This window comes from Coccinella septempunctata, chromosome 4, assembly GCF_907165205.1.
Source record: "Coccinella septempunctata chromosome 4, icCocSept1.1, whole genome shotgun sequence".
NCBI lineage: Eukaryota > Metazoa > Arthropoda > Insecta > Coleoptera > Coccinellidae > Coccinella > Coccinella septempunctata.
In genome coordinates this window covers 36,854,972-36,878,180 of record NC_058192.1, presented here as the reverse complement: position 1 = coordinate 36,878,180, position 23,209 = coordinate 36,854,972, and the positions used below count along the sequence as shown (strand labels likewise).

General features: G+C 37.6%; 2 protein-coding genes and 1 long non-coding RNA gene across 3 annotated transcripts; 1 reads left to right on the top strand and 2 right to left on the bottom strand.

Moving 5' to 3' along the window:
• Nucleotides 1-467: 467 nt before the first annotated feature.
• LOC123312404 lies at nt 468-1,638 on the bottom strand. Its single transcript, XR_006537620.1, has 2 exons — nt 1,262-1,638; nt 468-640 (listed from the first exon to the last, which is right to left on the bottom strand). It is a non-coding gene; the product is annotated as an uncharacterized LOC123312404 (long non-coding RNA).
• A 9,805-nt stretch (nt 1,639-11,443) lies between these two features.
• Nucleotides 11,444-17,041, top strand: LOC123311701. The gene is made up of 2 exons (XM_044895771.1): nt 11,444-11,511; nt 11,564-17,041. The coding sequence occupies exon 2, from the start codon at nt 11,627-11,629 to the stop codon at nt 17,039-17,041; it is 5,415 nt and encodes a 1,804-aa protein (XP_044751706.1). The 5' UTR covers nt 11,444-11,511; nt 11,564-11,626.
• Nucleotides 17,042-21,835: 4,794 nt separating this feature from the next.
• On the bottom strand, nt 21,836-23,122 carry LOC123311700. The gene is made up of 3 exons (XM_044895770.1): nt 22,620-23,122; nt 22,197-22,485; nt 21,836-21,955 (listed from the first exon to the last, which is right to left on the bottom strand). The coding sequence occupies exons 1-3, from the start codon at nt 22,841-22,843 to the stop codon at nt 21,836-21,838; spliced, it is 633 nt and encodes a 210-aa protein (XP_044751705.1). The 5' UTR covers nt 22,844-23,122.
• Between the last annotated feature and the right edge of the window lie 87 nt (nt 23,123-23,209).

Here is a 23,209-nt window from a genome sequence, read left to right as displayed (position 1 = left end):
TAGCAGATTCAACATATTCCTATATATTCGTCAATTCATTTCCATATTTCCGATTTCGTTGAAATAAAAATAATAATTTCATATTGCTATATACAATTTCGAATTGAACACCTACATATCTTAATCTTTGTATATCTGACATAAATAGATTGAGTTATAATGAGTAATTTGAAGAAGATGGAAAACAAAAGAAAAATATATACCAGCCGAATTTCCGAATTTTATACCATCGCTGTTCAGAGTTCAACTGACATCTCTAAAAGAGGGCAGTTGAAAACTAGGTATGAAGATATTTCAAAGATTTTTGATCGCTTTTCCGAATATCATAATGAAATTATCATGTTAATAGAAGGAGAAGAAGAATTCGAGTTACAAGAAAAGATTCGAAAGGATACTGAATATTTTTATTACGAAGGTCTTTCCATCTATCATAGTTTCAATAAAACTGATGCTCCCATTACGTCTTCACTCAGTGTTGAGGCTACTGCAAAACTTCCACCACTTAATATACCTTGCTTTGCCGGAGATCCGAAAACTTGGTCAACCTTTCATGATCTCTTCGAGAAATTGATTCATGAAAATTCCAATCTTTCTAATGTTGAGAAGTTTAGATATCTTCTATCTTTTTTAAAAGACGAACCTTTAAAATTACTGAATGGCATCGCTATTGATAATGATAATTACAACACAGCATTCAAAAAACTTACAGACAGATATCAAAATAAAAGACTTATAGCTTTCAATGCACTGGATTCCATTTTTTCTGTTTCATTAAAAAACAATTCCGCCAAAGATTTTCGTGTGTTACTCAATACATTTTCCGAATCGTTAGCAGTGCTTAATGCTTTAAATTTCAATACCGATGCATGGGATTGTCTACTTTTTTATACTCTTCTAGGAAAGTTAGACATAGAAACACGTACCAATTTCGAAATTCAAACTGATTCCAGTAAAATTCCAGAATACATAGAACTTTATACTTTCGTGGAAATCAAATGTAAGGCTTTAGAATCTGTTCAACATTTAAATATTCCTAAAAATAAAGTTGCTTCATCGAGCAAAGAAAAGTATTTTAACAGAAATATTGATAAGATTGGTAACACCTTCTCGTTACAAACAAATGTTCAGAGCGATTCCAGAGTTAAGTGCTATTTTTGTAAAGGGTCACATACTTTAAACAAGTGTTCTGAATTCTCTTCAAAATCGCCGAAAGATAGATTTTCATTCGTAAAACAGAATAAACTCTGTTTGAATTGCTTACATCATTCTCATAGCCTTCAAAATTGCACTTCTTCATTCAAATGTCGTACATGTAACAGTCGTCATCATTCGTTGATACACGTTTCAAAGAATAACCCAGAATTATCGAAACCAAAAGTTGAAAATAATAACTCTTCGACTTCCAGCATAGAGAACAATTCAATTTCTTCCACTCTATCGGGTAATACGTATTCGAACTGTAGTACTGTTTTGTTAGCTACTGCAGCGGTAGATATACGTGATAGGTATGGAGCATTTCAACAAGTGCGAATTCTTATCGACTCAGGAAGTCAATCAAACTTTATTGGTGAGAAATGTTTTCGCAATCTCGGGTTGAAAAGACATCAGTATTCGACAGCAATTTTTGGTTTGAACGAAATGTCTTCAACTTCCTCAAAAGGCATAACATCGTGCGAGATTAAGCCTAGAAATTCTGAAGGCCCAGTATTTTCTTTCGATGCTATTGTTATTCCGAATCTTTGCTCCAATATTCCTTCTTTCACAATTAAAAAACAACAGTGGGAACATTTACAGGGATTACCTCTTGCAGATGAGAATTATTTTCTTTCCAGATCAATAGACATTTTAATTGGCGCTGAATTATTTACTCACATTTTACTAAATGGTCGTGTTGTGGGTAAATTAGGTCAACCTACTGCTCTTGAAACTATTTTTGGTTGGGTTCTTTTAGGTAAAATTGATAGCTTTCATTCCGATTCGTCAATAAAGACATTTACAGTTCAATCTGATGCCCTTGTTGACATCTGTATTCCTAAAATTTGGGAAATAGAACAAATTCCTGAAAGGCAGTTTTTCTCCGTTGAAGACGAAAAATGTGAAACTTTCTTCAAGGAAACTTTTACTCGGGATTCATCTGGTAGATTCATTGTTTCACTTCCTTTCAGAAACTCAAAACCAAATTTAGGTGATACATACACTCAGGCGCGTCGCAGATTTCTATTACTCGAGAAACGCCTGATTAAAAATCCGTCATTGTATTCATCTTATTCTAACTTCATGAAAGAATACCTTGAAACCGGACATATGTCTCCTGTAACATTGAAAGACCAAGTTGAGGGTTATATTTGCTACTTACCACATCACTGTGTCCTAAAGCCAGAAAGTGTAAGCACGAAGCTACGTGTAGTTTGGGACGGATCGGCAAAAGGTTCAAAGGGGGTCAGTTTGAATGATACATTACTTCAGGGTCCAAAATTACAAAAAGATATTGTTTCATTACTTTTACTCTTTCGTCTAGACGCAATAGTCTTTGTGGCTGACATTAAACAAATGTTCAGGCAAGTTTTGATTTCACCCTCCGATCGAAACTTTCAGAGAATTTTGTGGCGTTTCGATCCCAACGATCCTATTTCAGAGTTTATATTAAATACAGTCACTTTCGGTCTCAACTGTAGCCCATATTTAGCAATGCGAGCACTTTTAGAACTAGCTAAAATAGAGGAGAAAAACTTTCCGAAGGCCAGTCACATAATTCAACATCAAATTTACATAGACGATATTCTTGGAAGTGCCTCGTCTGAGTCTGAGGCTATTTCACTTCAGAAAGATTTGATAGATCTACTTAGTCGGGGAGGTTTCGAGTTGAAGAAGTGGGCTAGCAATTCCCCTAAATTACTTTCGTCCGTTTCGCCTTCCGACTGTCAGGTTGTTTTATCCTTTGATAAGGATGACCCTCCTTTTCTCAAGGTACTAGGTCTTCAATGGTATCCGTCTCTTGACACATTTTCATATAGTTGTCAAACATCCACTAATGAATGTACTAAGAGAGGCATTCTTTCAGATATTGGTAGGGTTTTCGATCCTTTGGGGTTTTTGTCGCCTATTTTATTGAAGGCCAAATATATAATGCAGTGTATTTGGTCTATGAAAAAGGACTGGGATGAGTCGCTTCCTCTTTCGATTCAAAATCCATGGGAGCAATTGAAGTCAGAGTTATCAGAGCTTTCCAAATTGAGTTTACCAAGACGAATTCTTGTTGATGATTTCGAACGATGTGAATTGCATGGTTTTTGCGATGCTTCGACATTAGGTTATGCAGCTGTAATTTATATCAGGGTACAAAAGGCCGACTCTATTAATGTATTCCTTCTTTGTTCCAAAAGTAGAGTTGCACCTTTGAAGACACTTACCCTTCCTAAACTTGAGCTTTCAGCAGGAAAGCTGTTGGCGGATCTAGTCAAATTCGTCACAGATACGTTTTCAGATCGACTTCTTTTCGATCAAATTACTTGCTGGACCGATTCATAGGTAGTACTTTCGTGGCTCAATGGTTCACCGAGCCGTTGGAAGACCTTTGTAGCCAACCGTGTACATCATATACAGGAGTTAGTCCCTCCAGAATCATGGAGTTATATTCCTTCGTCCTTAAATGCGGCTGACTGTGCGTCTCGAGGAATGAATCCCTCTCAGCTGCTTTACTTTAGGACGTGGTGGAATGGGCCGGAATTCCTATCGCTCGAAAAGGGTAAATGGCAGATTTTTCAGTTCCAGGATAAAACCGGTCATGAAGAGGTAGTTTCCGCTGAAGAGAGGGTGCTTTCTTTTTATGTAGATGTTCCAACAGACGACTTGAAGAAGTTGATGAATAGGTTTTCCTCCCTTGAAAAAATTCAGCGAATTCTAAGTTACTGCTTAAGATTCTTAAAAAATTCGAGAACTTCAACACTCAAGCCAACTAGTTCTAATTCAGTTCAAGAAATGCACGAATCTCTAATGTGTTTGATAAAATATACTCAGAACTCTGTCTTCTCAGATATTATAGAAAAACTTAAAAAAGACTGCTTGTTACCGAAACCATACCGCAGGCTTTCACTTTTTCTCGATTCCTTGGGTTTCCTCAGGGTGGGCGGTCGTCTTAAAAAATCGGACTTCATTTCTTATTCAGCGAAACATCCCCTTTTGCTACCAAGTTCACATAGACTTACGACCTTAATCATAGAATCTACTCATAAACAATACTTACATCCGGGAATGAAAACTTTACATAACTTACTTCTCCAACAATATTGGATATTGTCTGCTCGTCGAGCGATTAATAGGGTTATCTCAAACTGTTTTCGTTGTTTTCGAGTTCGTCCAAATGTATTTAAGCCTCCTAAAATGGCTGATCTCCCGACATTCAGGATCTCACAACTGAAACCTTTTTCACATGTTGCGGTTGATTTTTGTGGACCTTTTTTCGTTACGCCGCATCGCATGAAAGGCGCAAAATATTTCAAGTCTTACGTCTGTGTTTTCGTTTGTACTGCCACTAAGGCAATTCACTTAGAATTAACTCAAGACCTTTCTACAGATAGTTTCATCGCTGCGTTTCGGCGATTCATTTCTCGTCGCGGTACGATTCAAGCGTGTTATTCGGATAACGGCCGAAACTTCGTTGGAGCCCAAAACGAATTTTTTGACTTGGCGCAGAAAACTGCTCAGAGTTTGACTTTCGAGTGGCATTTCAGCCCTCCCACGGGATCTCACTTCAATGGCCTTGCCGAAGCCGGTGTCAAAATGGTCAAATCCCATTTAATTCGCGTCGTAGGTGATCAACGATTGTCCTACGAAGAGTTCACAACTTTGATCTGTCAGATTGAATCAATTCTTAATTCTAGACCTCTATGTTCTCAGAGCTCAGATCCTAACGATTTGATTCCGCTTACGCCAGGGCATTTCTTAACACTGGAACCGCTGAATTCTGCTCTACCGGACGCGGATCTTTCTCACTTGAATCTTAATCGACTGTCACGATGGCAGCTTATACAAAAAATGCAGCGTGATTTTTGGAAAAGGTATTTTCTAGAGTATGTGAATACTCTACAACAGCGATTCAAGTGGTCTGATCCAGCCAAAGAAATTGAGGTGAACGACCTTGTTTTGATAAAAAGCGATGTCGTTCCTCCACTCAAATGGCCAATGGGGCGAGTTGTTGAGGTGTTTCCGGGAGAAGATGGGCATATTCGGGTGGTTACGTTAAAAACAGCGGCTGGAATATTCCGTAGGCCGACTGTAAAACTTTGTCCACTTCCAAAAAATTAATTCAATTCATTCATTAATTCATTTGAAATAACCATTATTTTTTTTTTTTTTTTTTCAAAGTAGAAAAATTTGTTTTTTATTCGATTTGAAACGGTGGTTTTATCCATTATCCTTCGGCTTCAAAATTAAACTTTAATTTATTATACAATGGTGACTTACATAATGGTCTCGAGTGACAAAAGTTTTCTTTATTTTTGTTTCTTTTTGTTTTCTCCAGAAAACCCTATGAGGGTTTTGGTGGCCGGCTATGTTAGCGCAACTTTCATACTGTCCTTTGTTAAATTCAAATTATGCATCAGGCTTCTTCAATAAGGCACTTTGCGCATGCTTGGTTGCGCGAGAGAAGAATCGATTCATTCAATCGATAGATACGGTCACCGACACCTTTGCGAATTTTCCACGAGTTTTTTCACGAGATTTTCAATTACTTTTTCAAAATATTGAGATTGTGTGCTGGAGGTGAAACTTCGAGCAGAAAGGGGATCCCCAGGACCACATCACCGCCATCAAGGGTAAGTGTCAGAAGGGTTTCGATGCATATTTTCATTTTTTTGTGTTAGCGATATTTCAAAATTTCAAATACAGTCCACTAAATTTCACAGAAGCGCTAACAAGACGGAAGGTTCCTAAGTTTCTCTACAAGTTCGATTCCAATTTGCTCAACAAGCTAATATTAAGATCTTTTGTGTGTAAAACATAAGTTCGACTTTGGTAAGGTTTTTTCGATTTTAAATATGTGTTTCTGTCAAATCCAAATAGATATATATATATATATATATATATATAGTCATTTTGACCCTTTTTACCCATTGGGTGTAGGGTGTTGTGTGGCCTCTACATCTGAATATATTCCCTCCATTTCTTTCTATCCAATGATATGCGTCTAGCTTCCGGAATATTCGTTCCCCTCTTATTCAATATCTCCGCAATGACTTGTCCCCAACTTCTCTCTGGTCTTCCCCGTCTCCTCTTTCTGACATCTTTGGCATCTCAAATTCTCCTCGTCATTGTATCCTCCTCCATTCTATTCAAGTGTCCCCACCATTCCAGTTGTCTCCTCTCAATAAATTCTTCTAAAGATTCCACTTGCAAATCCTCTCTAATTGATTCATTCCTTATCCTGTCTCTTCTAGTCACTCCCATTACTCTCCTTAAGTATTTCATTTCCATAGCCTGCAATCTTGACTTTTCTCTCAAGTTCAGGTTCCATGTTTCACATCCATAAGTCAAAGTTGGTCTGTAGATCGATTTATACACTTTGAGCTTTGTTGACTTTGATACTTCTCTCTTATTTATAATGCCTGACCTCATGGCGTGGTATAGTTTGTTTGTCTCTATTATTCTATTGTCGATTTCATTGACCCGTCCCCCGTGTTGTTCAAAAATAACTCCTAGATATTTATATCTGTCTACCTGTTCGATTTTTTGTCCTCCCAAATACACTTCCATTCTTCTTTCCTGTCTTGCCACCGCCATCACCTTTGTTTTCCCTCTATTCATCTTCATTCCATACTCCGATATAACCTCATCCCAGATATTCAGGTTCTGTTGTAATTCTTCTTCACTTTTAGCCAATATTACTACATCATCTGCAAACACTAGCTCCGAAACACATACCCTTTCCATTCTATGAAAACCCACTGTAACCTTTTTAGTTTTTTGTCTGCTTTTCTCTATTATATCGTCCATAAGGGTTATGAACAATAGTGGGCTCAATCCTCCTCCCTGCCTCAGTCCTCTTATCGTCGTGAAACTCTCTGAAATTCTTCCCTTCAGTATAATCTGGTTCACGGTATTTTCGTACAACTTCTTTATCAAGCTGATCATCTTTTCACTGACTCCTCTCCTTCTTAACGCATGCCACACTGTCTCCCGTATCACCCTGTCAAAAGCTTTCTCTATATCTACAAAAGCCAGGTAGAGAACCCCATCTGTTCCCAAAGTCCGCCTCATCAATTCTTTCAAACTGAAAATATGGTCTTGTACGCTGTGATTCTTCCTAAATCCACTTTGAGATTTCAACAACTTGCTCTCTATCTTCTTTCTAATTCTGTTCTCTAATATCTTTTCATAAATCTTCCTTACAGTGCTGAGCAACGTGATTCCCCTGTAGTTTTTGCACTCTTTGTTGTCTCCGCCCTTGTATATTGGTACCAGTAACCCTACTTCCCATTCCTTTGGTATTTCTTCAGACTGCCAAACTCTTCGAATAATCCTCCAAAGTATTTCAAATCCTCTATCACCCATACTCCTCAACATTTCCACACTTATTCTATCTCTCCCTGGTGATTTACCCAATTTCATACTCTTCAGTGCCTGTATCAATTCTTCTTTCTCTATTTCTGCCTCTTCTTCCTCTTGAATGTCTCCCTCGTTCACCAATGTATCATCTGTTTCTTCTTCCACTCCCAGTAAATCCTCGAAATATTCTTTCCATCTCTGTAGAACTTTTTCTTCATCCCTTATCATATTTCCCTTCTCATCCTTGATATTAAAAGTTAACTCTGTCGCTTTTCCTCCTTTCATGCTCTTCATTGCGGTATAGAATAATTTTTGGTTCTTCCTGCTATCCAGCTCCAATCTATTGCCAAATTCTTCCCAGCTCTTTCGCTTCGCCTCTTGTATCAGCTCTTTCACTTTCTTCCTCTGTGCTCTATATTCCTCCATTATTGTTGCATTTCTCCCTTGCAGATAGGTTTTCCAGATCTTTTTCTTTTTCTTTACTTCCATCCTGATACTTTCAGACCACCAATTCGTTTGTCTCTTATACCTCGCAATTTTCCTAGTACCACACACTTTAATAGCGGACTGTATGAGCGCTTCCTTGAATGCTTGCCATAATTCTTCCAAACTTCTGTCGTCGTATGCATCTTCAGTTAGTTCTTCAAGCAGTTTCTTATCCACTTCATATCTGAATTGATCAGCAACTTCCTTCTCTCTCAGTTTGTAGTACTTTATTGTCTCTTCCTTTTTCGCCTTCTTCGATCCCATTTCCGAAAATTTTCCATTCAACTTTTTACTCTTTGCAACCAACAGATAGTGATCACTCGATATTTCGAACCCCCTGTATACTCTCACATCTTTTAATTGACTTCGGTTTGTCTCCTCTATCAGTATGTAATCTATTATTGATCTTTCCCCTCTTGACTTAACCTCTCTTGTGTACTTGTGTATGTCCTTATGTTCGAAGAAAGTATTCCCTATGATGAATCCGTGTATCTCGCAAAATTCCAACAATCGCTTTCCATTACTATTCAACACATCTTCCCCGTGTTCCCCGATACATCTTGTTTGCTGGTTACTTCTTTTTCCCACCCTGCCATTGAAGTCACCAGCAATATAGATCGTTCCTCTAGCCTCTTCCACTACCAAAGTTAACTCATTCCAGAAATGATCCTTTTCCTCCTTTTTATCGTCTTCATTTGGTCCATAAACACCTATGATCGTCTCCACCACCCCCCCATAACTCATTTCAACTACCATTATTCTTTCATTAATTGCTTCCCATTTATTCAGGTACTTTTCTTCCACCTCGCTTTTCATCAAGAACCCTACTCCGCCTCTAGCTCTTTCATCCTTATGTACACCACTCCATACCAATGTATACCTATCATCTATTGCCATCTTTCCATTTCCCTTCTTTTTAGTTTCAGTTATCACCAACATATCCAACATAGAATTCTCGAATTCACCGCAAAGCTCTATCTCCTTTCCCGAAATTCCCCTCACATTCCATGTCCCAATCTTGTATATTTCCTTTTTCCCATTTTTCTCCATTTTTGCTGTTCTTTTCTGCTGATTCCTCGACGAGTTTATATTTCCATCTCTTCCTCTAAATTTTCCCTGTGTAGTGCAAAGTTTTTCTCCAAATTCAGATTCCTTTTCCTGCTGGGTCGTTGCCATGGTCCTACATCCTCCTTTTTTCACTAGTTTTTTGACTTTGAATCCAAATAGAAAGGAAAGAAAATAAATAGAATAAGTGTAATTTTATTATGTGGTTTCAATTGTACGATTTTTTCACCAATTTTTATATGTGTTTATTTTGTAACCATTGTTTTCAATCTATTATTCAATTTTTATACCAGATATATTTGTGCCATATTTAATCTCTGTAAATTTCTCTTTTGTAGCCCTGAAGAAGTAGAAATATATCTACGAAACTTTGGCATTAGTTGAATGTAGTTTTTTGACCAACTGCTTTCCTCAACGTTCCGTGAAAATCAATCTAATAATAATAATAATAATAATTAACTTTAGAAAACAGAGAGACTAAGAAGAGACATTGGACGACTGACGGAGTACATGAACGGGAATTGCGGAAGAAAGGTTGTGAAAGTTGCCAAAGAAATCACGGATAGAAACAGAACACACACAGAACGAGAGACGGAGAATGCTACAGCTCACCACTGCCTCGACACTCTGAAGCAAAAGTTAAGTCTGTATGCAGAACGCCTAAGGAGATATAAAAGCAATTATAACTGAAAAAGAGACAATAATTCATTCGAAAAGTCGGAAGAAACTTTCTACCGGTCACTCACATCGTCTGATGTAGAAAATGGAAAGTTACCACCAAAGGAAGCCATAGAACAATTCTGGACCGAACAATTATCAACGAAACCTCAGTTCAATGGAGATACCGGATGGATTGAAGATAAAAAATCTGAAGCTATAAAATATGAGCCGATGCAGCATGACAAGATCACAATTGAAGAAGTAAAATCAGCTATCAGAGGACTACACAACTGGAAAGCACCTGGGCCTGATGGATTACAGAACTTCTGGATCAAGAAACTTTGGATCATGCATGACAAATTGACCTCCGCAATAAATGATGTCATTGAAAATCCTGAAAGAATGCCAGTATTCCTTACACATGGCACAACGTACCTGTTACCTAAAGACCAAAGGAATACAGAAGACCCATCCAAATACCGACCAATCATATGTCTTCCAACGATGTACAAATTAATCACATCGTGCATTTCAAATCGAATTCACAACCATTGCGAAAGGAATAACATCATCGCCATGCAACAGAAAGGATGCACCAAAGACAGCCGAGGGTGCAAAGAACAGCTAATAATTGATTCAGTTATCTGCAATCAAGCGTTCTCCAAGCGTAGGAATCTTTACGCTGCGTACATAGACTACAAAAAAGCATTCGATTCTATACCCCACGAATGGCTCTTGACGATCCTGAAGATTTACAAGGTGGATCCCAATATTGTTAAGTTCCTGAAAAACGCCATGTCAACCTGGCGCACTAGTCTTCAAATGAAAGCAGCAGATTGCTCCATTACAGAAGGACCTATTCCAATAAGACGCGGAATTTTCCAAGGAGACTCGCTGAGCCCTCTGTGGTTCTGCATGGCCCTGAATCCCTTGTCTCATAGATTGAATTCTACGGACTACGGATTTTCCATCAAGAGCGGCAGTAGAACTATGATGAAACTGAATCATCTTCTTTACATGGACGATTTGAAACTCTTCGCATCTACCAAAAAACAAATGCAACAGATGCTGAAAATTGTGGAAGGATTCTCGAAAGACATCAAAATGAAGTTAGGATTAGAAAAATGTCGACTACTGAACATAACGAGAGGGAAAATAGAGGATGGTACGTTCAAACTCAAGGAAGGTGCAGAAATTGAAGCATTGAAGGAAGGAGACACGTACAAGTATCAAGGCATAACACAGGCAAGAAAAATCAATCACACCCAGATGAAGAAAGAATTAACGGAGGAGTTCACCCGAAGATTGAGAAGGATAATGATAACTGGTCTTAACAGCAAGAATCTCATAAAAGCGATTAACACCTACGCTTGCTCGGCGCTGAGCTATTCATTCGCTATCATCTCTTGGACGACCACCGATTTAGCAGCCTTACAGAGAAAAATAAGGACGATGCTGACTAAACACAATAAACATCACCCCAAAAGCTCAATAGAACGGACAGAGCTGCCACGACATCTTGGGGGTAGAGGAATTGTTGATTTGTCCAACCGTATGTGTTATATTTTTCATAGAATTTTATAAGGTGTTATTAATTTTCAATTGTAAAGTTGATAGATTTGATAGATTTGATGTTTCCAAGGTTTTCAAAAAAAAAAAAACCTATTGAAAAAATATATTTGACGACTGATGACAGATTTTTCATTTTTGACCATATTTTCGACCTTCGACCGGATATAAACCAATTATTTACAGGTAAAGACTCTAACATTGGACCTTCGACCGGATATAAACCAATTATTTACAGGTAAAGACTCTAACATTGGTCCTTCGAACTTTTTGAAACAACCAGCACTACGGTAGACAAATTATGGATACGAAGTCAGATAATTTGAGACGAAGCAAACGACTTCAAGCTAAAGAAGCAGTGAGACGAGCTGCCGCAAGTGAAGGTGAATTAAAATGCGACAAAGTAGAAAGAAAAGGATATTCAGCAAAAGACGTGGAAGACCAAGAGATGAATCATGTGAAAGTCACGAAATCCAAGTCAAAAATAAGTCAGAGCAGTATAGCATCAAGGAAAAGACGAGCCGAAATCGAAACTGCTATACAAAAGAAAAAATTAGAGCAAGAAATGTTAGACCTACAATTAGCGCTGAAGCTGACCGAAATTGAGGAAAGTGAAGGGACGAGCGAGTCCAGTTCTAAGCAAGATGATAATTCCGAATCGATACATGAGTCATTGGAGCCCAACATGGAAGAATGGATGGACGGGCGCCTTCCATGGAATCACGGACAGGACCCATATTCGATTGGGAGAGAACAAGATAAGTACAGGACTGTCAAAGGTAAAACGGATAAAATGAAAGCTGAAGAGAAGGTAAGAGATTACAGTTTTGACAGAAATCTATCTACTTCTTCCACCTCTCGAGATGAAAACCCAATTACTCTTCCACAAATAACTAAGATCATGACAAGACAATCTCTGCCGAAAGAATTACCGATATTTGATGGAAATCCTCTTGACTGGCCAAACTTCATTTACCAGTACAGAAATACCTCAAGAGTTTGTGGATTCTCCGATGAAGAAAATCAGTTTCGTTTACAGAAATGTTTAAAGGGAAATGCTAGAAGCGTGGTACAATCTTTACTCATATTACCTAAGAATGTGAATAAAGTTTTGGACTTACTTGAAACTAGATTTGGACGCGCAGAATATATTATTTCGATGCTGCTAGACAAAATCAGAAGATTTTCACCAATCAAAGAAGAGAAATTGGAGTTTTTTGTTGAGTTTTCCGATGAGATCAAGAATTTTGTAGCTACGGTACAATGTTTGGAAGAAAACGATCATTTACGCAATCCAATGTTGATCACAGAAATTTTGAATAAACTGCCTATCTCTTACAAACTTTTATGGATTGAACATATTGCTAAAATCAAAGTTGATATTAAATTGATCGAATTATCGAATTGGTTGGACGAAAAAGCAAATGCAATAGCACAAATTCATGTTCCTAAGTTTGACAAACAGCAAAAGTACAAGTTGAATCGAGATGTCACTTTGACAACTTCAGATAAAATTTCGAACAAAAGATGTTTTTGTTGTAATAGAGAAATTCATCCATTGAGTTCATGTGAAAAATTCAAAAATTTGTCAGTGGATGCTCGATGGTCTCTTATAACTGAAAAGAAAATATGTTTTTCTTGTCTGGCACCTTTTCATAATATCCGACAATGTCGAAAGAAACAAATATGCGGCATCAAAGACTGCAAAAGACCACACCATAAACTTTTGCACAATCAGTCGAGAGAAAACAATTTAGTTCCACAAAATAGTAATGCCGCTGAAACTAATTGCCGTGTTTCTGATAGCATGAATGCACTCATGAAAGTTCTACCAGTTATTTTGTGTCACAATGGTAAAGAGGTCGAAACATACGTTTTATTGGATGATGCTTCTACAATCACTCTAATTGATGAAGAATTTGCAAACTCTTTAGATTTGAATGGTCCAAAGCAATCACTGTGTTTGCAATGGACAAACGAAGATATTACTCATCATGATAATGATTCTAGGATAGTGAGCTTCACAATCAAAGGGAAAAATAACGGATCAAAATTCCAGTTACGTCGTGTTCGTACAACAAAATTATCTTTACCCCACCAAACTGTAGATGTGAACAATTTGCGAAAAAATTATCCCTATATTAATGACAAAGTGATTGAAATGACGAATGCCCAACCCAAAATAATTATTGGGCAGGACAATTTGCCGCTTCTTGTCAATAGAAAATTAGTTGCTGGACCCTGGAACGGACCAGCAGTGAGCAAAACGCTTTTAGGTTGGGTACTTCACGGAAATTTGAAATACGGCGAGAAAAATCCAAATTCAGTGTGTCATATTCAATCTTTCGACATTTTCAGAGAAAAAGATGACTTAAATGTTCTTCACGATCTTGTCAAAGAACAATGGAGTCTAGAGAAAATTGAAAATTCTCAGGAATTGGCTCCATCACCTCTAGATCGAAGAGCACAGAGGACTTTGGATACTACAATGAGAAGAGTGGGAAAAAGGTATGAGACAGGACTACTATGGAAAAAAGAAGACTTAGTATTACCAGAAAGTAAAGCGAATGCCTTCAGACGACTTCGCTGTGTCGAACGGAAAATGGATAAAGACAAAGATTATGCAGAAATGTACACTAAAAAATTTGAAGAAATGGAAGAAAAGAAATACATAAGACGACTATCAAAGAGCGAAATTGAAGAAGAATCAAATAAAATTTGGTATCTGCCTCACTTCGGTGTAATCAATCCAAATAAGCCCAATAAATTGAGAATCGTTTTCGACGCATCGGCAAAGAGTATAAGTCTTAATGATTGTTTGTTGACCGGACCAGACCTTTACAATTCTCTACAAACAATACTTCTGAACTTCAGGATAAAGCAATATGCTTCCACAGCGGACATAAAAGAGATGTTCCTTCAGGTCAGAGTAAGAAAAGAAGATTGTTATGCACAAAGAATACTCTGGAGAGGCATGAATAGAAACGTAGAACCTGATGTCTATGAAATCATGGTTGTATTTTTTGGCTCATCCTGCGGACCGTGTCTGGCTCAAGAGGCCAAAAATAGGAATGCCAGAGATTTTGCAGAAACCTTTCCTGAGGCTTCAGAAGCTATTATACGTCATCATTATATGGATGACTATTTGGGAAACGCAGATGAGTTGGAAGATGCCAAGAAATTGGTAAGAGACGTAATCTACGTTCATGGACAAGGTGGCTTCGTTATATGCAACTGGATTGCCAATGATGACAGAATTCTTGAGGACGTGGACATGGATCTTGTAGCACAAGGTCATAAGAAATTGGATAGTAATAATAAGGACATGGTGGAAAGAATTTTGGGTGTGTATTGGAATCCTGTAGAAGACACATTCTGTTTTCAGACAAAATTCAATAAGATCGATCGAGATATTTTGGATAACCGCAGAAGACCAACAAAAAGGGACATTTTGAAAATTGTTATGTCAGTTTTTGATCCTTTGGGATTCTTGGCAAATTTCATCGTTCAAGGCAAAATTATTTTGCAAAATATTTGGAGAAGCAAAATTGGGTGGGACGATGAAATTACCCATACTCTCGAAAATCAATGGCAAATGTGGTTCTCAGATTTGAAGAATATTTATAAATTCAAAATTCCAAGACAATACTTCTCGTTGAATCGTCATAAGAGTAATATTCAATTACATGTATTTTGTGACGCCTCTGAGAACTGTTATGCAGCAGTTGCCTATATAAGGGTTCAAGAAGAACAAGCAATCCAAACCAACTTTGTCACCGTTAAGACTAGAGTAGCTCCGTTACGACCCCTATCAATTCCCAGACTGGAACTGCAAGGAGCTTTGATGGGTGCACGTTTAGGAAATTATTTAAAAAAAGAAATGAACTTGAACATATCTTCTGTTTTCTATTGGACCGATTCAACAACAGTTTTACATTGGATAAGATCAGAGGCACGGCGATTCAAAGTATTCGTCGCTCAAAGGTTGGGAGAAATTCAGGACATCACTAATATCGCCGAGTGGAGATACATATGTTCGAAAGAGAATGTAGCTGATGATGCCACAGAAAGAAAGATTTCTTGGGACAGTCAGCGATGGATGAACGGTCCTGATTTTCTGCGGAGAAATCCTGAAGATTGGCCAAGAGAGGTAGAAACTGAGAACTTCGGAATAGACCCAGACACTTTGGAAGAAAAGTTCGGTAATGTTCTCATTATTTCAACCAAAACAATTTTGTCTACACCTGATGCTCTAAGATTTTCGAAATGGCAAAGATTGCTTCGAACTACTTCTTATGTCTTGAGATTTATCGACATTATGAAGAGACGGTGTACAGGAAAAGGAGAACTTTCGGTTGAAGAGATCAACAAAGCTGAAAACCTTCTTTTCAGAAAAGTACAGGAGGAATCTTTCATGGAAGAAATAAATGCATTGATGCAAGGTGAACCCTTCTCATCGAGTAGCAGACTTCGAACACTAAATTGTTTTTTGTCGGAACAAGATGGACTTTTGAGACTCGCTGGGAGATTAGAAAAATCCGAATTGAATGTACAGACAAGGAAACCTATCATTTTGGATCCACAACACAAAATTACGAAGCTTATAGTCCAAAAATATCACGAAGATGTTCACCATCATGGACAAGAAATAGTGATTAACAATTTGCGACAAAAATTTTGGATTTTGAGGTTGAGACAAACCGTCAAAAGCATTTGGAATAGTTGCCAGCTTTGCAAAATTCGACGTGCAACCCCAAGAATTCCAGTTATGGGTCTACTACCAGAATGCCGTATTCAACCGACTATCAGAGCCTTCATCAAAACAGGTATTGACTATTTTGGGCCGCTGGAAGTCACAGTAAAAAGAAGCCGGGAGAAAAGGTACGGAGCTATTTTCACATGCATGACGACTCGTGCTGTACATTTAGAAATAGCTCATGACCTGACAACCAATTCCTTCATCAATGTTCTTCGACAATTCGGCTGTCGGAGAGGCTTTCCAGATGAAATGTATTGTGACAATGGTTCTTGTTTTAAGAGTGCTGAGAAGGAAATTACCGAAGAATTCAAGAAAATTGAGAAAAAAGAAATTTTGGATTTCACTGTGATGAGAAAAATCAAGTTTTTCTTCAACCCCCCTCTAGCACCACATACGGGTGGGAGCTGGGAGAGATTAATACAAAGTATCAAGAAAATAATGAAAGAAATTTTGAAATGCAGATATCCGCCAGAACATGTACTCCGGACAGTACTTTTAGAATGTGAAAGCATTCTCAACTCCAGGCCATTGACTCATGTATCACTTGATTCGGACGATGCAGAAAGTTTGACTCCCAATCATTTCTTGATTGGACCATCCAATATTTCACCATCATTCACCGAAACTGTAGAAAAAGACTTAAATTTGATGTCTTCTTGGAGAGCTGCACAAAGGTTAGCTGATATGTTTTGGTCAAAATGGTCAAGAGAATATTTACCTACGTTAGTCAGAAGCAGTAAATGGTATAGAGACAATGGAGAAAGAAGCATACAACTGGGTGACGTTGTTATAATGGTGGATCCAGATGGACCTAGGAATTTATGGCAGAAGGCTGTTGTTATCAACGTCTACCCAGCAAAGGATGGGAAAATAAGAACAGTGGATGTTAGAAACTCCAACCACACCATTTATCGAAGACATGTTGCAAAACTTATTGTTTTGGATGTTAAGAAGTAATTGTCATTTCCCAAGTCAATTACTGGGTGGGAGAATTGTTATATTTTTCATAGAATTTTATAAGGTGTTATTTATTTTCAATTGTAAAGTAGCCATTTGATGTTTCCAAGGTTTTCAAAAAAAAAAAAAAACATATTGAAAAATTATATTTGACGACTGATGACAGATTTTTCATTTTTGACCATATTTTCGACCTTCGACCGGATATAAACCAATTATTTACAGGTAAAGACTCTAACAGTATGTCCAAGGAAATTGAAGGACTTCGAAAATATTTCCTGAGCAAGGCTGCTTTGTCAGAACTCCATCGAGTAGTTTGTGTTGCTGATAGTTCTACACCGTTAAAGCTACAACAGGATCACTTGGGAACCGTCGAACACTCTGCAGAAAGTAAAATGCAAAAATTGATTGGCAAACCTCTGCATGGAAGGCACCAGAACGAGGTCAACCATGATTACGTCGACATATCTGCGTCGAACTACTGGTTGACTTCCGGAAGGTTGTTTCCTGAGACAGAGGGCTTCATGCTCGCCATCCAGGATCAGGTGATTCCAACAAGAAATTATATGAAATATATAGCCAAGGATGCCTCAGTGGCGGACGATAGCTGTCGTTATATCGTAATAATAACAATCTTCTAGATAGGCACACTGAAAAAATTTCAAAATACAGAGATCTCGAGGAACAAACCAGAACACAGTGGAAGCTGAAAGATATCAAGACCGTCCCTATTGTCATTTCATCTTCAGGCCTGATACCGAAGAAACTACTGGAGAACTTGAGGAAACTTCAATTGGACGAAAATATCTATAGAGTCATGCAGAAGGCGATACTGCTCGGAACGGCGAGAACTGTACGCAAGTACATGGGGAATGCAGAGGAACACCGTCTGCGCCGACAGGAAGTGCGGGTGGAGCAGGAATCCAACCTACGGCAGGGAGGCGAGGAGCGACCCGGACCCGACCACCACCACCACGAGCCCGAAAACCTGGAAAGGGCTCCAACAGAGCTTAATCCTTTTGATATCTGAGATATCTGGGATAAGTGAATTTTCCTCTGGAGAGGAGTATGAAAGCCGCAAGGCCAAAGTCATTAACTTTAGGAACACTTTTGGAAAACTAATAAGTTGTTCAATTCTAAGTTTTCGAAAGCTACATAAGTGAAAATATAACATATGGTGACCTTGATAATGGAGAGTTTCAAGGAAGAACAAGAAATAATAAGAAAACACTTCAAGAAAATATGTGCAGAAATAGACCTGAAAATAAGCGACAAAGAACGAAGCAAAGACGACGTGTTATCCCTTTTAAGGCAATTAGAAAACAAGGGTGACCGATTATTCTCTTCAGATGAAAACAATAGAGGTATGTTATTATCACATGAAACTGAAGAGGGAGATTTAGAAGAGTAATTCAACAAAGTAGAATTTTTCGAAAGAAATTCGTCTGAAACAGAGTTGAAGAAGTCATTCGATCGAAAAACATCGCAAGAATGCAACAGCTAAAATAACAAGAGAACATTCCGGGTTCCAAAAATTGAAATGAAAGAATTCGACGGAAATGTCAATAATTGAATAGGATTTTGGGGACAGTTTCGAAAAATACATGAAGACAAGGAAATCGATTCCGAAGACAAATTTCAGTACCTACTACAGGCAACTCTGGCAACAGAAATTGATTCAGCAGCAAGGAGGCTAGTGGAGAGTTTTCCTTCATCAGGAGCGAATTATACGATAGCTATCGATCAGATGAAGGCAAAGTTTGCAAAACGTGAATTTCTTATAGAGGTGAATGTGAGAGAATTGCTGAGTTAATTCTCAAACAAGTAATGGACAATACAAGTATGTCACTTTCCAATCTTTATGATGAGCTAGAAACACAACTTAGGACATTGGAATTTCTAGGGGTAACAAAGGAAAAATATGCGGCAATGTTGTATCCTTTGATAGAGTCTGCATTACCGAACGATACATTGAAAGCATTGGAAAGATATCGCAGTGCAAATAAAGTGAACAACGTTTCTAATCCAAATGTCATAGGGAAAAGTATTTGTGGTTCTGATAATCTGTCATTTTTATTAGATTTCTTACGAAGCGAAGTATAATCAGAAAAACGAATAAATCTGGCACAGTTTCTACAATGAACCTGTCGATAAAACAGTGACAGTGGATTATATATACACAGTTTCAGCATTGTATTCAGCAGGTTCGAAAGACGCAGAAAAAGTGGGTAAGAAAGTTCCATATTATCTCTCCTGTACAAAATCTCACTGGAGTCATGATTGTCTCAAAGCTCAAAGCTTTACCTTTGAATGAGAGAGAAAATATTGTGTAAGAAAAGAAAGGTCGTTTCGTTTACCTAAAACAATATCATACTTGTAAACAATGCAGAGCATTTGTGAAATGTATAGTTTGTTCGAGGAAACATTATACAATAATGTGTCCGGATTTAGATGTGAAAAAGGGGAAAAAAGGATAATGAAAAGAAAGAAATAGAAAATATTTTGACCACCAACTTTTAGAAATTGTCGATGATACCGATAAATATTCCAAAATCAAGAAAGATCCAACTTCTGTCGCAGAGAATAAAGTGAAGAAAATTATTTCAAAAAATTCCAAAAAATTCACATATGCTCAAAAGAAATTTATCACACCATCTTATAGCAAACCCCCACATTTATACGGCCTACCTAAAATACATAAACCTCTTATTCCTTTGAGACCAATAGTAAGTTCACTCGGATCCCCCTGTCAAAATTTTGCTAAATATATATTACAATTTTTGAACCCATTAATATATTAAACCGCAATAATATAAAGCAAACTAAGAAAAAAGGAAGACTGAGTGGGGAGATAACACCAGCTGCTGCAGCCACCCAAGCTCAAAAGAAGAAAAATGAAGTAACTGGAAGTGACAGCAATAATGTTACTTTCTGCAGTGCCCCGAAACGCGTTTGGCTATATGTAGGTAGAGTAGATAAGGATGCCAAGGCTACTCAAATCGAGACTCACCTGAAAAATAAATTAGAAGGTGAAAATTTTCACGTTGAAAAACTACCTTGTCGAGACGATGCAAGCAGTATAGCTTTTAGAGTTGGTGCTGATATAAAATTATTGGAATGTCTATATAAGGCCCGTAAGATCAATCGTAGTTTAAACTTCCGATTAAGAAATCTCCGATTAAAGTTAATCTATGGTTTAAACCATCGTGTTAAGATCAAGTTCAAAATGAGAAAAGATTAACTAATCCTGCGCAGTTGTCAAAATAGTTGTCTATTAGAACTAATTGTGACTCATTGGTTTTCATTTTTTAGTTTTCTGTGTTGATATTTGGTTCAGTGCTTCTGTCAGACTGCAGCGATCAGTTTATTTATTAATAGTGTTTTGCTGTAATCTTTGTATCAACATTATTATTGTTGTATCATTGAGGTGTGAGGTCAAATTTGAAATTCAAAAGTTTGTAAAGTGCTGTGAATAAAGTGTTGAGTGAAAATGAGTCAAAAGAGAGTTCCAAACTTCTCAGATTCAAAAAAGGATCTTTTGACCACTTTGGTCCAAAAATATTGTGACATTTTGGAAAATAAACAAACAAATGTGGTGAATAACCAGTTGAAAGAGGAAACATGGAGCAAACTTGCTGAAGAATTCAACAGCATCTCTGGTGTATGCTTTAGAAGTGGAAAAACCTTGAGGGCTAAATATGAGAATATGAAAAAAACATTAAAAAAAAGCATGCTGAAAACCGGCGTAGATTGTATGCAACAGGAGGAGGACCATCTGAACATATAAAATTTACCCAAGAAGAGGAAGCGATTATGGCTTTGGCAGGTCCTAGTATGGTAGGGTTGCCGAGCCGTAACTGCTCAGATTGGTCTGGAGTTATCGAACCAGATAAGGAGGATACACAGAATCCAAATTTGATTCTTATGCAAGCAGTAATTGAAAATTCGCATTATGAAAATGAGATGTTGAGGAACCATGGGGAAGAACCCATAGGCCAGTCACCGACAATGGCCCAGACAGCAGCAGTGGCTAAGGCACCGACAGTCACCGAGAGTTCAACAATGGCCCAGACACCGTTAGTGGCAGCAACGGTGGCCCAAACACCGCATTCGCAGTCAACAACGAGCGATAGATTTTTATTGAAAAGAAAAAGGTCCTCAGCTCTCAGGAAAAATCCCCTCAGTTTCAATAAAACGATGGAAGAATATGGGAACTTGTCCGTCAAAAAACAGAAATTAGTGGAAGCCCAAATAAAAAATGAAAAGCTCAAAATGGAGCAGATGACGATAGAGCATGAGCTGAGGGTGCAAAATCTTCGTGAAAAGGCGAGGCAGGAGGCAATTCAGCATGAATTGATTAGCGAAATATTGAGGCTCGATGTTCTTGCAAAAAAAAAACTTTTGAACCAATAAATTTTTTTCACTTTTTCTGTTAGTTAAGCTAATTTTTTGAGTTATAAATAAATGCAGAATCAACGGTTAGTATTTGAAGTTTAATACAAGATTTGTGTTGAATATGAATATTTGCAACTAATTTCTCATTAGAGGACATACATCATTTATAATATGAACCCTACAAGCACAATGAATTGAAATAGCTGTTTATAAGCATTTGCCTTTTCAGATTGCTAGTCATAGTATTCTCATTTCTAATATTTGAAACTAAACTTGTTAAATCTATCAATTCCTCAACATGAGTGTCCAAAGATGGAACATCATCACAATTATCTATACACAAATTATGCAATATTGCACAAGCCACAATAATGTCTTGAACCAACTCTATCTTCACTTTCATTCCGAGAGATAATACAGGGAAACGCCTCTTCCAAATTCCAAAACATCTCTCAATACAATTTCTTGTTCGAATGTGGGATTCATTATATAACCTTTCTGCTCTTGTTGAAGGGTTAGCTAATGGTGTCAATAAATAATCTTTAAGTGGATATCCAGAATCACCAAGAATTATATTATGTCCCATATTTCCTGATTCGAATATAGCACATAATCTACTATTGTGGAAGATTGTGCTGTCATGACTTGCACCTGGCCATCTAGCCACAACATCTAAAAATTGTAGATTTGACCCACACATTGCTTGGACATTTAGAGAAAAATATCCCTTTCTGTTTCTGAAATGTTCAGCATTATGTACTCCTGGTGACTGTATGCGAACATGTGTACAATCGAGAGCACCATACACCCTAGGAAATCTGGCTATACTGTAAAAGCCGTTATGGTTCAATTGCTGTTGTCTGGGTGGGAGATTAAGTTTTACGAAAGTATTGCTTTTAGCTGCAATTGCTTCAGTGACCCTCTTGATAGCCCTGCCTGCTGTAGTTTGATGAACTCCAGTGAAGTCGCCTATTGCTTGTTGTATAGATCCAGTGGCATAAAAACGTAGAGCCAGAAGAAGTTGATCCATAGCATTCAGTGCTTCGTTTCTGAAAATATCTATATTTACCACTTAACGACAGGCAAATTTCGAAGTGAGAATAAGGAATTGCTTTTGAAAATAGCAATTCAGAAGGTGGATTGCAAGTGAGACAAAATATGAAATTGAATATTGATTTCTCACCTTGAGGTAGGGTGGCTTATTTTTTCCTCAATCTCACTCAAGATTGTTCTTGCAGAAGTTTTGGAGACTCGAAACCGACGAATGAATTCGATATCATCCCATTTATCCCAATGATTTTCTCGATCACGGATAATATATGGTCTATCATAATACCTTCTGAAATCATTCAACTGGTGCAAGATTTCAATATCTGAATCCGAATCACTATCATATTGCAATTCCATGTTCAATAATTCTCTAACCGACAACGCAAACACAATTTCTTGAATCAAATCAAACAAGAAACTTCAAAAAACTTCAAAGAAGCGGGTAGAAAATAATTTCATAGAATATATAGGGTTTAATCCATTTTTGATGGTTTAAACCTACCGTCCCGAAGGTTTAAACTAATCGATAGTTTAAACCATCCTCGATGGATTAACTATGTTTGATCTTAAGAAATAATCGTTATCCAAAGTTTAAACCCTCATTTTTGGTTTAAACTGTCATTAATCTTACGGGCCTAAGTCAGAAAACTGGCCAGCTGGAGTACTTATACGAAGGTTCAAGTTTTTTGGAGCGGCCAAACAGAATTCAAAAGATCGATGAAT